Genomic DNA, 13,311 nt, shown 5'->3' with positions numbered 1-13,311 from the left:
TTTTTTGGCCCAGGTTTTTCTTCGTGAGGCATTCAAGAAACATCAACTTGAGATGAAAAATTAATTGGAGAAGCAATTTTCATCTTTTCTGAACTATCTTGACAAAGACCAAAGGGACTCCATTCATAACATACTGTGGAACTTCTTAAAATCACCTTTACACAATTGTCTTAAAATCTCACACTCACAATACAGGGTGTACTCCCCTTGCCTAACTCCCCCAAACTCTTCCCCCCATCCTCAGCATTGCTGACTTTTTGTGTTTCTACTCCACCCTCACCTCCTGATCTCTTCCACTAATTATTAGCTGCCATTCCTTTGAGAAGCAATCAAACCTGTCTGAGTATGATGTCTGCACATGCTTTATTACCCCAGTTCTCCAGAAAAAGGTCTGGATTACATCAAATTGTTCAAAGGTCAAGTAGAGTCTGTTAATTCTCATTTATTAATTTATTCAAACTTGGACTCTCGTAATAAAACGTAATCCCTTATATGGAATTACAAAATTCAATACGCTTTGGAAACAAATTTTTCTTTTAATATTTGACCACAAAACCTGACCTGAACTTTGTGAGGACATTTATAGTATTTATACATCCTACTTAGTGTAAATATTTTTACATTTCATGGAGAAATATTAGTAAGACAATATTATAAGCAATATAGTACCTTTCTAAAGTCCTAATAATTCTGAATCTGAAATAAGCCATTGAGATGAAGCCTTATTTACAATTATTTCCTGTAATAATGCTCTATTTTATGCCCATGTTTAGATAAGAATAAACAAAATTTTCTTTCACTTCTTTATCATTTATTGTATAAACATTATACACATTGGATACTGGGGAACATCTTATTCCTGAAGAAATAGAATATGTGGTATGTTAAGAAAAGTTACTCAAAACTTGGAACTAGCTAAAAAGAGATCACTGGAGAAGTTTCTTAATGGATTAATGAATATTGTCTAACAGACATTCTCCAGGGATTATTGATTCCATAAGGGTGTGTAATTTTGATTGACTTTCTATTAACTAGGCTTTTTTACATCTCTATAAGGGTAGAGGTTAATTTGTAGAAAATAGATAGGAATGCAAACGATGCTTTTATGAGAACATTGCAAATGATTCCTGATCATAGCAAAGCAAATGAATTTTGTTCAGTAGAGATTGCATTAATTTCCATCAATTGGAAAAGCTGATTCCAAATATTAGTTTGTTGCCCTGTAAATAACCAGTTTCGCATCTATTAGAAAAGTCATTTTAGAATGCCTTTGACTGACTGACTACATAAATCTGTTCCTCAATTCTTCTTTAAATTCATTGTAGCATCTTCATGGTTCCCTCCTTAATTAATGAGTTGAGTAAACTTTGACATGTATGTATTTTATATTTATATGAAAGTCACTTTGTTAACTTTTAGAAAATTATCTTTTAAAAGATGCTTGCACTTATAGTGGGCTCACCTATTAGTTGACCAAAGATATGGAAAAACCATGAAGGCGGTATGTAATAAGTGATAAATTATCAGTATGGATGTGAGGGGCTGTGGTAGAGTTTCTGGGTAACTGTGTTCTTTTCATTCCCCCTGCATTGCTTCTGTTCATTTAGCAGATGCTGCTGCTCTGCATTATGGAATGCAGAGGAAGGGGATGCAAAACACAGAAGAGGCACAATTCCTGTTCTAGACTTGTTAACAATTGTTAAAGAGAGAACCATAAGCGAGGAGTAGGATATAGCTCAGTGGCAGAGTGCACACTTGGCATGCATGAGGTCCTGGGTTCAATCCCCCAGTGCTTCCATCAAATAAATAAATGAATAGATAGATAAACAAACCTAATTACTCCCCCCCCCCCAAAAAAAGCAAAACAAAAAAAAAATTTTTTAAAAAGAGAACCACAAGTCCCAAATGATGTCATTTGTGCCAAAGTTCCTGATACCAATTGAAGTTTAATACTTGACCTAATTACAATTTCGACCTTCAACCAGGAATATACATATATATAATCTTAATCAGCTAGTCTGGAATTTTCCGGTCAGCACTAATGTGGTAATCTGTATGATTAAACTCTCCTCCTTCCCCCCAAAGAAGGTGACTACCCTGAAACAATTCTTCCTTTTTCCTTTTGCTAATAACTTCCTTGCCCCACTCTCCTATGAAAATTCTCCATTTTGTACAGCTGCTCAGAGCGCCCTTCCATTTACCAGCTGGATGCTGCCTAAGTCATGAATTTGAATTCTGTTTTTAAACACAGTCTAATGTGGGAGACAGATGTGAACAAACTGTTACAAAATAATGATGATGGATGGGGTTGAGAATAACGTTTGAGATCTTGCTGTGTCCTACGCTTTATATTTATTATGATGCTTCGTTTTTATTATTTTATTAAAAACTAACATTTTGTAGGAATTTTACCCCAATTTCATAACTGGAGCACAGACAACCGGCTAATTGCTGTAATCATCATGAACAAGAAGCTATGAGAACCCAAGAGCAATTTTACATGCTACAGTTCCCGAGACCAAAGCATTCCCCTTATCTCTCTCTCTTAGTTCATTTGGTTGACTCGACTCCGGTCAAATCCTGCCCAGAAGACCCACAGAACGGGAAGCCTGGTGCAGACCTGGCAAATGAAGACATTGTGTTGCTGCAGGACTTTGGAGTCCTTCTCAGGTTAGGAATCAACCAGGACCAGCTCCTTTCTGAGAAGCTATCTACTCTGGAAGGTCAGAGAAGCTAAGTTGACTTCCTTGAGGTTTCAGTCTTCAGTGCTGCTTACAGCCTTAAGGCATCTGGCATTTGAGAAAGGGGGAGGAGGTAGCACCCAGAGTTGGTTTCACTTGGGAAAGCACCAGGGATACACCCCTTCCCCAGTTGCCCCACCACCTCCACCCACAATGCTGGAGAGGGTTGCAGAAGGTGGACTGTAAACATGGGAAAATGTTGACAGAAGTGAAGGTCATGGCAAGACCATTCGGCCCACGTCTGTTGATTAAGGACCAGCCTGCAGTTCAGAGACACTGGTCAACTGGATTTGCATAAACAGAGCCTGGGCAGTTTCTGAAACTGAGATTTAAAACTGGCAACACTTTTACTACCCCTTTGTGTTTTTGCAAAATCCAGGCCTTATACCAACTTCTTGTTGCAGAATTTTTTCTTTTTTCCTTTCAGGGAAGGGAAGTCAAACTCCTTCTCTAGGAACGGACTGGTTGATCTGATACAAAGTGGTGTTAGAAGACCTATTTTGATCCAAACCAGGTGCCTGGGCTGGATTATTTCCAACCTGGGTCAAACAACTGATCACATAATGCTTTTTTGGTTTATGTGCTGTCTCATGGCTGTGTGGATGATTTCTGCCTCAGATGGTACGTATGCTTTTCTTAAGCTCAGTTTGTAAGACACTTGATGTCAGCTTGTGGTTTATGAGGCATTCTGCCTATGGTTTTAGTGAAATTTAAATTTAAGAAATATATTTACTTTCTTTAAAAATCCCAAATTACTTGACTTAACATTCTGTACTCAGTAGGGGCTTGTAAATATTTAATGATGATTTTGCTCTATGGTTTTTACCTGTTTACCTTCCCTTTCTGTTCTGGGTGCAAAACAAGTACCAATTTCAAAATCTTGAGCCATCTTATCTATGATAAAATCCAGGAATACTATTTGGAAAGAGGATTTTTTTTAGGAGTGGATAATTTATGGCTGAATTTGAGTAAAATTCCTGTTATCCTTTTGAAAACAAAACTTTGGGTCTCCTTGAGACGGGAGAGATGTGGATGTACCCAGACATGGAAGAGCACAAGGAGTCAGAATTAGTAATCCAGCAACAGGACACTTGGATGGGGGAAATCCAATAATTGCTTCCTCACAGCACATATGTCAAGTGAATCTGTTTTCTTTTTCCTTCCAGCAGAGAGCTGTTCAGAAATTCCTGCAGTGGACAATAGCATATCTGTTTCAAAGGAGGACGGAGAACAAATTCTGCGGACTTACTTGTGTATCAGGGGTTATCACCTGGTAGGAGAGAAAACCATTTTTTGTAATGCCTCTAAAGGGTGGAATGCCACTTCTCCCCAGTGCCAGTGTAAGTTTGATCTTCCTGCTTCTTTGTCCATCTTGTCACCCTCCTGTATTCACTCACATCATACCTCCAAGTGGGCCATGTTAAGACTTAATAAGAAAAAAAAGTTTCAACTTCTAGGAATCCTTTTTAAAGCACTGTAGTGGTGGAACTTTTCTCAGAAGGTATATAATCAGCTCCGGGTCAGTATTTATTTAGTTGAATTAATAGACTCAATCACCCCTGCAAGAAGGAAAGAATTTCTTCTACATATTAAAACTACTTTTTTTTGGGGGGGGGCTATAATTTGTTTAAAATTATACTGATTTAAAATTTTTATGTTATGGAAAATTTTAAACATATACAAAAGACAGGAGGGTAAAATGAATGCATATATACTCATCACCCAGCTTCAATAATGACTAACATATGACTCTTCTCATGTACAATTCTCCTTTACATTATTATTATCTTGAAGTAAATATATCACATCATTTTATTTCATCCATTGTGTAACTTTTGAACTGGGAGAAAATTTATGTTCTCAATTTACAAAGGTGGTAACTGAGGTCTAAATGATTTGTTCAAGTTCACAACACTTATTTGTGGTGTCTGTAGAAACAGAGACTAATTAGTTCACCATCTCTCTATTAATAACTGTTTTTTGGAATAGCTGGATTAGTTCTCCTTTATTTCCTAGAGTGTGAAGTTCTTATACCTGGAGTAAACACCTATATGTGTATCCTTTCTTCATATGACCAAATTTACATCCCTCTATATTCTCCTGTTTTTCCCCCTGGGGAAAACAAAAGAAAACAAAGCAAAAAATGATGAGTAATGTACATATTTGACTGGATGAAAGGGAAGGAAACACTTGTCTCAAATGTAGGTTCAAGAATTTTGAGCAGTGCTTAACATAACAGAATGATGAACAAGCTATTGGTAATTTCCAGTTACAGGTGCTTGATTTTAGTAAATTCAAATGCCAGTTGTCACTCTTGTGACAGACTTTTTCTACCACACTCAGGGCAACCCAGTTTTTTCTCATCCTTCTTTTCTAGGATTTGGTACCACATACCAGTATATAGTAAAAGATGCCGTTTTAGTTCTAATTTTTAGTTTTCTCAGTGAAGCTGGAAGAGGTCTAGCCTTTGTCGTGGTGAGCTTCAGCTTAGCTCTTTCAAATCTCTGCCTGCTTTCTTCTTCAGGGGGCCACTGTCCTGACCCTTTCCTGGAGAATGGCAAGTTCAGTGTCTTGCAGCCTGTGGATGTGAATGACACAGTCACATTTAAGTGCAATGAGGATTACATCCTCAAGGGCAGCAGTTGGAGCCGGTGCCTGGAGAACCATACCTGGGTGCCTCCCTTTCCTATCTGCAAAAGCAGTAAGTATAAAAGAAAAAGGTGTAAACCGCTAAGGTACTGATCCTCAGGGAAAGCCTAGGTATTTGCCACATTCCTGCAATGCCGTCCTCTTTTTTTTATATCTGGGAAGGGTTTGGGATCTTGCAAGCAGCCAAGAAAGAGCCAAGCCTCAATTCATGACATGAACAGCATCCAAACAATAAACAAATCCTTTACTGTCTCCTCAAGTAGAATTCCTGACTGCTAGGTCCAGCCTGGGGTAGTTTGGAACATTCTACAATTAAAAAAAAAAAAAAATTTCAATATTAAATGACAAAGTTTTTTTTTGGAGGGGGAAGTTACACAAAAACAGGAAAAAAGACCATAACTCATCGTTGCAAAATTATATGAAATAAGAGTTGAAATTATCTCCTTTCATCACTATAATTCATACCTCTCAGAGGTAGTTACCTGGATGTGCTTATTTAATGACGTTTTCTTATGTTTACACAGATATTTTAAATCAATGCACACACATAGATACCAACACACATATATCCTACAAAAATGGGACTTGGCTATATTTTTTAAAATAGCTTTTTTTCCCATATAACAACATACATAGGGATCTTTTCCTGGTCAGTATGTATGGCTCTTCCCCCTGCTCTTTATTTATTTACTTATTTATATTTATTTATTTACTTATTTATATTTATTTATTTATTTTAATTTTAATTTATTTTTTAAATTGATGAATAGTCAGTTACAATGTGTCCATTTCTGGTGTACAGCATGATGTCCCAGTCATGTGTATGTATATACATATATTCATTTTCATATTCTTTTTCATTAAAGGTTATTACAAGGTATTGAATATGGTTCCCTGTGACATACAGAAGAAATTTGCTCAGTTCTAGGGGAAGCTTCCTAGGTCCCTGAATAAAGCAGATTCTTTTCTGTTTAAATCCAAGATCCATTATCATCTCCTTTAGTTCAAAACTGTGCTCCTGAAAGTCACCAGGAGAACCCTGTCTCAACTGAAATTTCTTAATCAACTCACTGAAAGTCTTTTTCCTTTCTTCCCCATGACTTTTGAACTCAGGTTTTGATCTTCTAAAACTTGTTTATTAACAGCTCAAGTAACACATCTTTGTTGTAGAAAAATACAGACAATAAAAGAAGAGAACATTTTATTACCTACAAACCTACTACCCAGGGATAATACTACTTTGATTTGTAATTTTCAGACTTTTTTTTCCTGTGCATTTATGTCACTGTATGACTGTGTTTTACAAAAGTATTATTATGCTATACATGCTCTTTTATGTTTTGCTGTTTTTAGTGACCTATTTGCTTTGAACACCTTAATGTTTCAATGTATATACACCTACATAATTATTCTTAATTTAGCCTTTAATCTTCATCGGTACGTTTAGACACATACAATCTCAGGGCTGAGAGGGACATTAGAGATAATACTATTTAGTCTGCTCATTTTATAGATTAAGAAGGAAGCAGGGAAGGATGAAATGGCTTCCTTAGTGCTGTGTGGTTAGTGGAAGGGCTGAAACCCAAACTCACGCATCTAGTACTTTGTCCAAGTTTCTTTCCACAATTTTACAGACTCATTATCTTTCCCCCAAGTGCTGTTCTTCTTCTTTCTTTGTTTTTTTTTTCCCCCAGAAGCTCTCCTATCGTACAACTTTCCCGCAGGGGTAGTCAACCTCCATTAGAGTCCACACTATTTATCTACTGTCTCAGGGAGTTACTTCTTCCACCTCCACCTGTAGTCTAATTTTTCTTTTCTTGTGCACTGACAATTAGCATCTCTACAACTTAAAGTTTCTTTCCTCAAGCTCCTGCCAATCGGAAAGTACTCTCAAATTGCCAGTGACTCAGAGAAAGAGCCAGGGGAGACAGTCTTTCCCATCGACAAATGTGATTTTGATCATAAGGAAATGGATGGAGAACATGTCCCAGATTCCGGCAGTGCTGGAATAAATAGTTGCACTTAGCGGGCTGGGTTGTTAATTGCACATTACTGGACTTGACAACTGTCATTTCTGTACTCCCGTCTCTCAGGAAACTGTAACTCTCCTGAGAATATAACTCATGGCTATTTTGAAGGAGTGGATTTCACCTCAGGATCTACTATTACTTATTACTGTGAAGAAGGGTAAGTAAGCCTTTCAAATCCAAGACCTCGCCCATTGACTGATAGCATTGTTTTGAGAATGACCCAAGTTTGTCTTAACCTAGTCCCGTAATTACCTAGTGCATTCTGATTTTGAGGCCTGCTTTAGTCCACTGCCAGCTCTCCTCAGTCCCTAGAAGGCAGACCTATCCTCTTACTTATCCTAATTGAAGTATTACTTTTTTTCTCTTAGCTAAGACAAGATAAAAATATTTAAAATGTATGTTTTTCTCAGGAAAAAAAGGAAACCCACCCAGAATATTGGAAGTGCAGAAATAGAATTATTTAGAGTAAAGATCTTTAAGACATCCTAATTAAAGTCTAACCTTAATTTAGACTGCCTGGTGACCCCCTTACAGAACTCCTAGCCTCTTCCTTCCTTTGCCTAATCTTATTAACTCGGAGTCCTGTGGCTTCACTGGCATTTCAATCTCATTATTTACCTCCAATGGGTTTTGCTCTCTACTCTGTTCTTTTTTTTGATTAAAAGCTGAGGCTCTTTTTTTTAGCCAATTCACCCAGATTTATTTGAAGGCTGTCTCTAGCTTTCTCCTCCTTTTTAGAGCATGGATGACAGATGCTTTTTTAGTTACTGATTGGTGAAGAGACTCCTCTCTCCCCCAATTCTCCCTTAAACTGTGTGTGTGAAAACACGCGTTTAGAATTGTTTTCTCCTCCGAGTCTTATGGGCTGACTCATCACTCGGGTCCTCCCCACTCCCAGAAGAGTGGTTTTATTTTGTGACTGCTTTGTAATATTGAGATAACTTAAGCATGCATTAAGGCTCTGGGGTGGGGAAGTAGATGCTATTACAGCAGGAAATACTGAAATACAGTTACACAAAACCAGGTTTAGTTGCCCAATTCAGAGGTGGAAAGGGTAAATGTTGCCATTCTAATTTCTGTTCAGGTACTGCCTGGTGGGCACACAGAGCCAACAGTGCATTGACGGGGACTGGAGCAGCGCACTTCCGGTCTGTGAGGTGATCCAAGAAGCCACCAAGCTAACTGCACAGGAGCAGTTTGAGAAGGAGTTTGTAAGTAGTGGGCGCTTGTCTGTCTGCCTCACAGCTGTACCTCCATGGCCTGGTGTCGCTCCTACATGCTCAGGAAATAGCTGCTCAATTTGGGATGGTTTTGAATGGTTTGGTCTTGACCTGACTGTGGAATGGGGCTCATAAATTATGCGCTCATGTTTCTTATATATGCAAGTTCCCATTCTCCACCATCACCATTTAGAGAACAAGGCACACAAACTCATGTCTTAGACTTGGTGCAAAAAGTCTCAAAATGTTTGAGACAAAAAAAAAAAAAAAAAGAAACAAAACTACTGAACAGGTCCATTTTCACTGACACTCACCTTTTGGTCTATATTTATTACTAGGATAATAAGTAAATTTAAGCCACTAAATTTTGTTTTCAGAAAATAAAAAAGGACCCCAGGGACAGTGTCCTCTTCAAAGACACACCAAATTTCAAGGCTTAATATATATATAATGTATCTCTGTGCCCAGAGGGAGGAGAGGGACACTTGGCAGCATCCTGGAGGGCGCCCCAGGCAGCCCCAAGCCATCGTGCAGATTTGAATGATTCATCACGCTGAAGACTCAGATCCCTACTTAAGACGGCCTGGTTCTGAGCCCCTACTTGGGGACCTAAACACTACTCATTAGCTTTAGAGTGTAGAGCTTGGTCTCAGTTCTTAAATTATAACTTAAGAAAATGTTCTTTCTTCAGCTTGCCTTTCAGGAGACGGAGGACCTTCGCCAAACTATAGAGAACATTATGCAAAAGTTTAAGAAACATAACTTAACCATGGAGGAAATAAAATATTCTCTGGAAATAATGAAAGCTAAGGCAAAAATGTTGAAGGCAAAAATGTTGCCCTAACATCATAGCTAAGCAGACTGGGTAATAGAAAGACACCTGTAAATAAAATTTCCTCTTGGTTTGGAAGTTTTAGATTTTTCGCTCTTTGGGCTGAAATGTAACTTCATGGTAACCAACTGCAATTGTACGATGCATGGGATGTGTGTGTGTGTGTGTGTGTGTGTGTGTGTGTGTGTGTGTGTGTTGCACTCAGAATGTGGAATGACTAAGTGTGGGGGTTGTCTAAGACCAGCATTAGCAACACATTAATGGGAAGAGGAAGGTTTAATTTCCTGTCTGTAAGGAGGATGGGAAGCTCAGATCACAGCTAAAGTATGTGCCTCACATTTTGATATGAGACGTGAATGATGCAAAAATTAACCCCAAATTACCCAAAACTTATGAGGCAAAAATTAACCTCTCATTTTGGAAAAATAGTCTCAGAACAGTTATATCCTTAAAATGACCAATCGAGACAAAAGTATAATTAGAACCCAAACTGTCTCCTGGGTATCCCCCACAATCCTGTTTATAAAGCCAGGTTTCCAAATCTTCTGCAAGTAATACTGCTTTACCGCCTTTCGGATGAAACTCAGCGCTGCATAGTCAATTTGAGACCCTGCAACACATGTGAATAAATTTTCTTATTCTTTTTTAGAGGGTGAAAGAAATAACCATCGTAAGGTTTCCCTGTCAAAATTTTATGCTGAGCTTCTCCCATCTTGCATGCTGACCTTTACTCAGAACACATAGGAACTCTGGGTAAAATGCAAACAAAACACACAAGAGAGCTTGAGATAGTGGAATATCTCCAGGTGGAGTTACAAGGGGGAGCAAGAAATGGCCTCTCAAGTAGCCCATGAATAGACCCAAGACACATATACAGATATCATTAATTCAGCAATGAAGTAAACAGCTTTCAGGAAAAGTGTGCTACGAGAGCCCATGTGGGAGGAGGCTGACTTCTGCCTTGGGAGGAGGAGGCAGGGCAATGGTCAAGGAAGATGACACAGTTACTGGGGCCTTTGAAAGTTAGTAGGATGTAGAGACAAAGATGAAGGAGAAGGACATTCTAAGTGGAAAGACGATTTGAGAAATGTAGTAGAAAGTCATGAGCTTTTTTTTAAATTGAAGTATAATTGACTTACAATATTATATTAGTTTCAGGTGTGCAACATAGTGATTCAATTTTTTAACAAATGATACACCATTTAAAGTTGTAACAAAACAATGACTATATTTCCCCGTGCTGTACAATATATCCTTGTTGCTTATTTATTTTATACATAATAGTTGTGTTTCTTAATCCCTGACCCCTATCTTGCCTCTCGCTCCTCCCCTCACCCCACTGATAAACCACTAGTTTGTTCTCTAGACCTGTGGGTCTAGTTTGTGATATACATTCATTTGTTTTATATTTTTTTTTAGATTCCACATATAAGTGATAACAGAGTATTTGTCTTTCTCTGTCTGACTTATTTCACTAAGCATAATACCTCTAGGTCCATCCACATTGTTGCAAATGAGAGCCACAGGCTATTTAACCAACTGAATCCACTCCTGGGATTAATCTAACTTGACCAAAATGATTTTTAATTTTAAGCTGTTCATTATATTATTGCCTATATTTCTATACTAACAAGAGCATTTGAAATGTTCAAGCTTATGAAAATTTTAATTAATTGTGATACATCAAACATAATGCAGTCTTTTACAGTGATAATTACGAACAGAAAGTTTTAAAAATATAATCTTAAGTACAAATAGAATACAGAACAAGTACTTATGATTGAATTTGTGTAAAACCTTTCCTCTTAGAGAAAAGAACCAGGCAATAGTAGGCACAGATGGAAGCAGCTGTCTTAGGATGGTGAAATTACAGATGTTTATTTTCTTCAACTTCCTTAACGTTTCAAATTAAATTTTTAATATTAATTTTTTTAAAAGGTGCTGCAAAGAGGCAGGAAGGATCGAGAGCATGTTGAGGGAATAGCACATAGCCTGGATTACCTGGATAACACATGGGAAGTGATGAGAGAGAAGGCTGGAAAGATATGTTAGAGCCAGTTTATGGAGGATTTAAAAAGGCACATTAGAGAATTTAAACTTTATTTGGTAGGCAGTGAGTAGAGACGGAATACTTTCACGCAAGGAAGTGACGAGGACAGAACATAGATCTCTCTCACAGAGGTATGTAGTGATAGATGCAGTAGGAAAAGAAATGAGTCAGAGAAACCAACAGAAGGGCAACAGCCATAGCCTCCCTGAGAGGCCATGATGACATTAGAGACAGAAAAGAAACAGCAGACATGAAAGACATTGCAAAATCAAAAGAACGTGTCAACTGATTGAATGTTGGAGGATGAGGGGGAGGAAGGGTTTAAAAGTGAGTCTGAAATTCCATTTCTGGGAGTCTGGATAAATTTTGGGCTCAGAAGGTAAAGCTTCTGGGAAGAAATGACAAGTTCTCCTTTGCTAAGTATAAAGGTGTTATAAGATGTCCAATGGGAAAAAAAAAGAAAAGAAAAGAAAAAAAAAGATGTCCAATGGGCAATAAAAAAAGTCAAGTCTGAGTTTAGGAGAGTAATGAGAGACAAAGATGTAGTTATGGGGTAGTCTTCTTATAAGAAATAGTTAAAGCCATGAGATCAGATAACATAAAGATGTGAAGAGAAACATCTTTAAAAGGAAGAACCTAGGATGTATCTATATTTAGGGGTGAAAAGGGGAAGCTGTGGTAACAACCACTAAGAAAGCAATTACAGAACAGAGAAATCAGGAAAGTTTAGGGTAACGGAAGTCAAAGGGGAAGAGAGTTTCAGGAAGGACATGATTAGCAGCACTAGAGGCTGCTGAGAAACCACAAGACATGAGTTAAAGAACTTTTAGGAGACAGCATGCTTCAACAAGGTGTGTCAGTAAGGGTGGGAAGGAGCCAAACCGAGGACCACAATGAGAGCGGTGGGGAGTGGCCATAGAGGACGGGCAGGCAGGAGACAGAGGAGATTCTTTTGAGCTGTTCAGCATCTTACGACAGAACGAAAGTTGAATTTGAGGTTTCGGCAAGATTGAGGGAACATTTCAGGATGAAAGTCACATTGAAAATAAAGGAAAAAAATGAACAAAACTCTTCTGAAACAGGAGTGGATAGGGAAGAAAATTTGAGGCGAATAGAAGCTAATGCAGAATGATTTCTTAGTAAAGTAGGAGGCAAGATTATCTGCTGAGAGTAAGACAATTTGGTGACCTGGGGAGAAAAATTTGGAACATTCACTGTGGAAAGTAAAGAAAAGGACTCCAACACATTAGGAAATGGTATTTTGAAGACGCAACTTTAAATATTGTATTTGTTCCAAGTTGGTCCTCGAGACTGCGTAATTTGGGATTCTCTTTTATGGTCATTCTTGTCAAATCAGCAAATCACTCTCACCTTTGTGACTTGCTCTATGTTCTCTTTACCTCTAACATCTTACTTATTTTCATCTAATAATTTCCGCTCATCATTCAAAGCCCCAGTCAAATCTCATATATTCTGTTAAAACTTCTTCTGTGGTTCAACTCCCTCTCTCCTGAAAATTTTATCAGACTTCTGGTGTTTATTACAGAAAAAAAGTGACGTTATCAGGAAGAATTGCTCTTTAATAGCAATCCCCTGAACACACAAACCTGAATCCTGAGGACTAAGGGCTTAACTGGATAACGTCAGGGTTTGTGGTCCTTCTTGTGATAACCAGTCTGCGCCTTCATTGCATCCTTCTGAGCAGCACTCAATGGTAGACCAGCTTCTGGAGGTCATTTGGTGTCTAGTGTGTAGTAGTGGTGGTGGTCGTAGTTAACATTTACTGAGT

The 13,311-nt window shown here is 38.1% G+C and overlaps 1 protein-coding gene across 2 annotated transcripts; it reads left to right on the top strand.

The window, feature by feature from the left end:
* The first annotated feature begins 2,969 nt into the window (after nucleotides 1-2,969).
* C4BPB (complement component 4 binding protein beta) lies at nucleotides 2,970-9,550 on the top strand. Of its 2 annotated transcripts, none has more exons than XM_010963239.3 (6): nucleotides 2,970-3,362; nucleotides 3,911-4,081; nucleotides 5,266-5,442; nucleotides 7,484-7,577; nucleotides 8,505-8,631; nucleotides 9,332-9,550. In XM_010963239.3, exons 1-6 carry the CDS (start codon nucleotides 3,305-3,307, stop codon nucleotides 9,482-9,484), a joined length of 780 nt encoding a protein of 259 aa, XP_010961541.2. In that variant the 5' UTR covers nucleotides 2,970-3,304; the 3' UTR covers nucleotides 9,485-9,550. The 2 variants fall into 2 exon arrangements, with proteins under 2 accessions (XP_010961541.2, XP_010961540.2); XM_010963238.3 differs by having other exon boundaries at nucleotides 2,972-3,362; nucleotides 3,908-4,081.
* The last annotated feature ends 3,761 nt before the right edge of the window (nucleotides 9,551-13,311 follow it).

The sequence above is a fragment of the Camelus bactrianus genome, chromosome 23 (assembly GCF_048773025.1).
Source record: "Camelus bactrianus isolate YW-2024 breed Bactrian camel chromosome 23, ASM4877302v1, whole genome shotgun sequence".
Lineage (NCBI taxonomy): Eukaryota > Metazoa > Chordata > Mammalia > Artiodactyla > Camelidae > Camelus > Camelus bactrianus.
The sequence above is the reverse complement of the archived record's forward strand: the minus strand, read 5'-3'. Positions and strand labels throughout refer to the sequence as shown.

Excerpts from the sequence above, each read along its gene's own strand:
- C4BPB (XM_010963238.3), top strand. The coding sequence starts at position 3,305 with ATGCTTTTTTGGTTTATGTGCTGTCTCATGGCTGTGTGGATGATTTCT. Across the intron at positions 3,363-3,907 it reads GATGATTTCTGCCTCAGATG|CAGAGAGCTGTTCAGAAATT; the intron begins GTACGTATGCTT and ends TTTTCCTTCCAG. Across the intron at positions 4,082-5,265 it reads CACTTCTCCCCAGTGCCAGT|GGGGCCACTGTCCTGACCCT; the intron begins GTAAGTTTGATC and ends TTTCTTCTTCAG.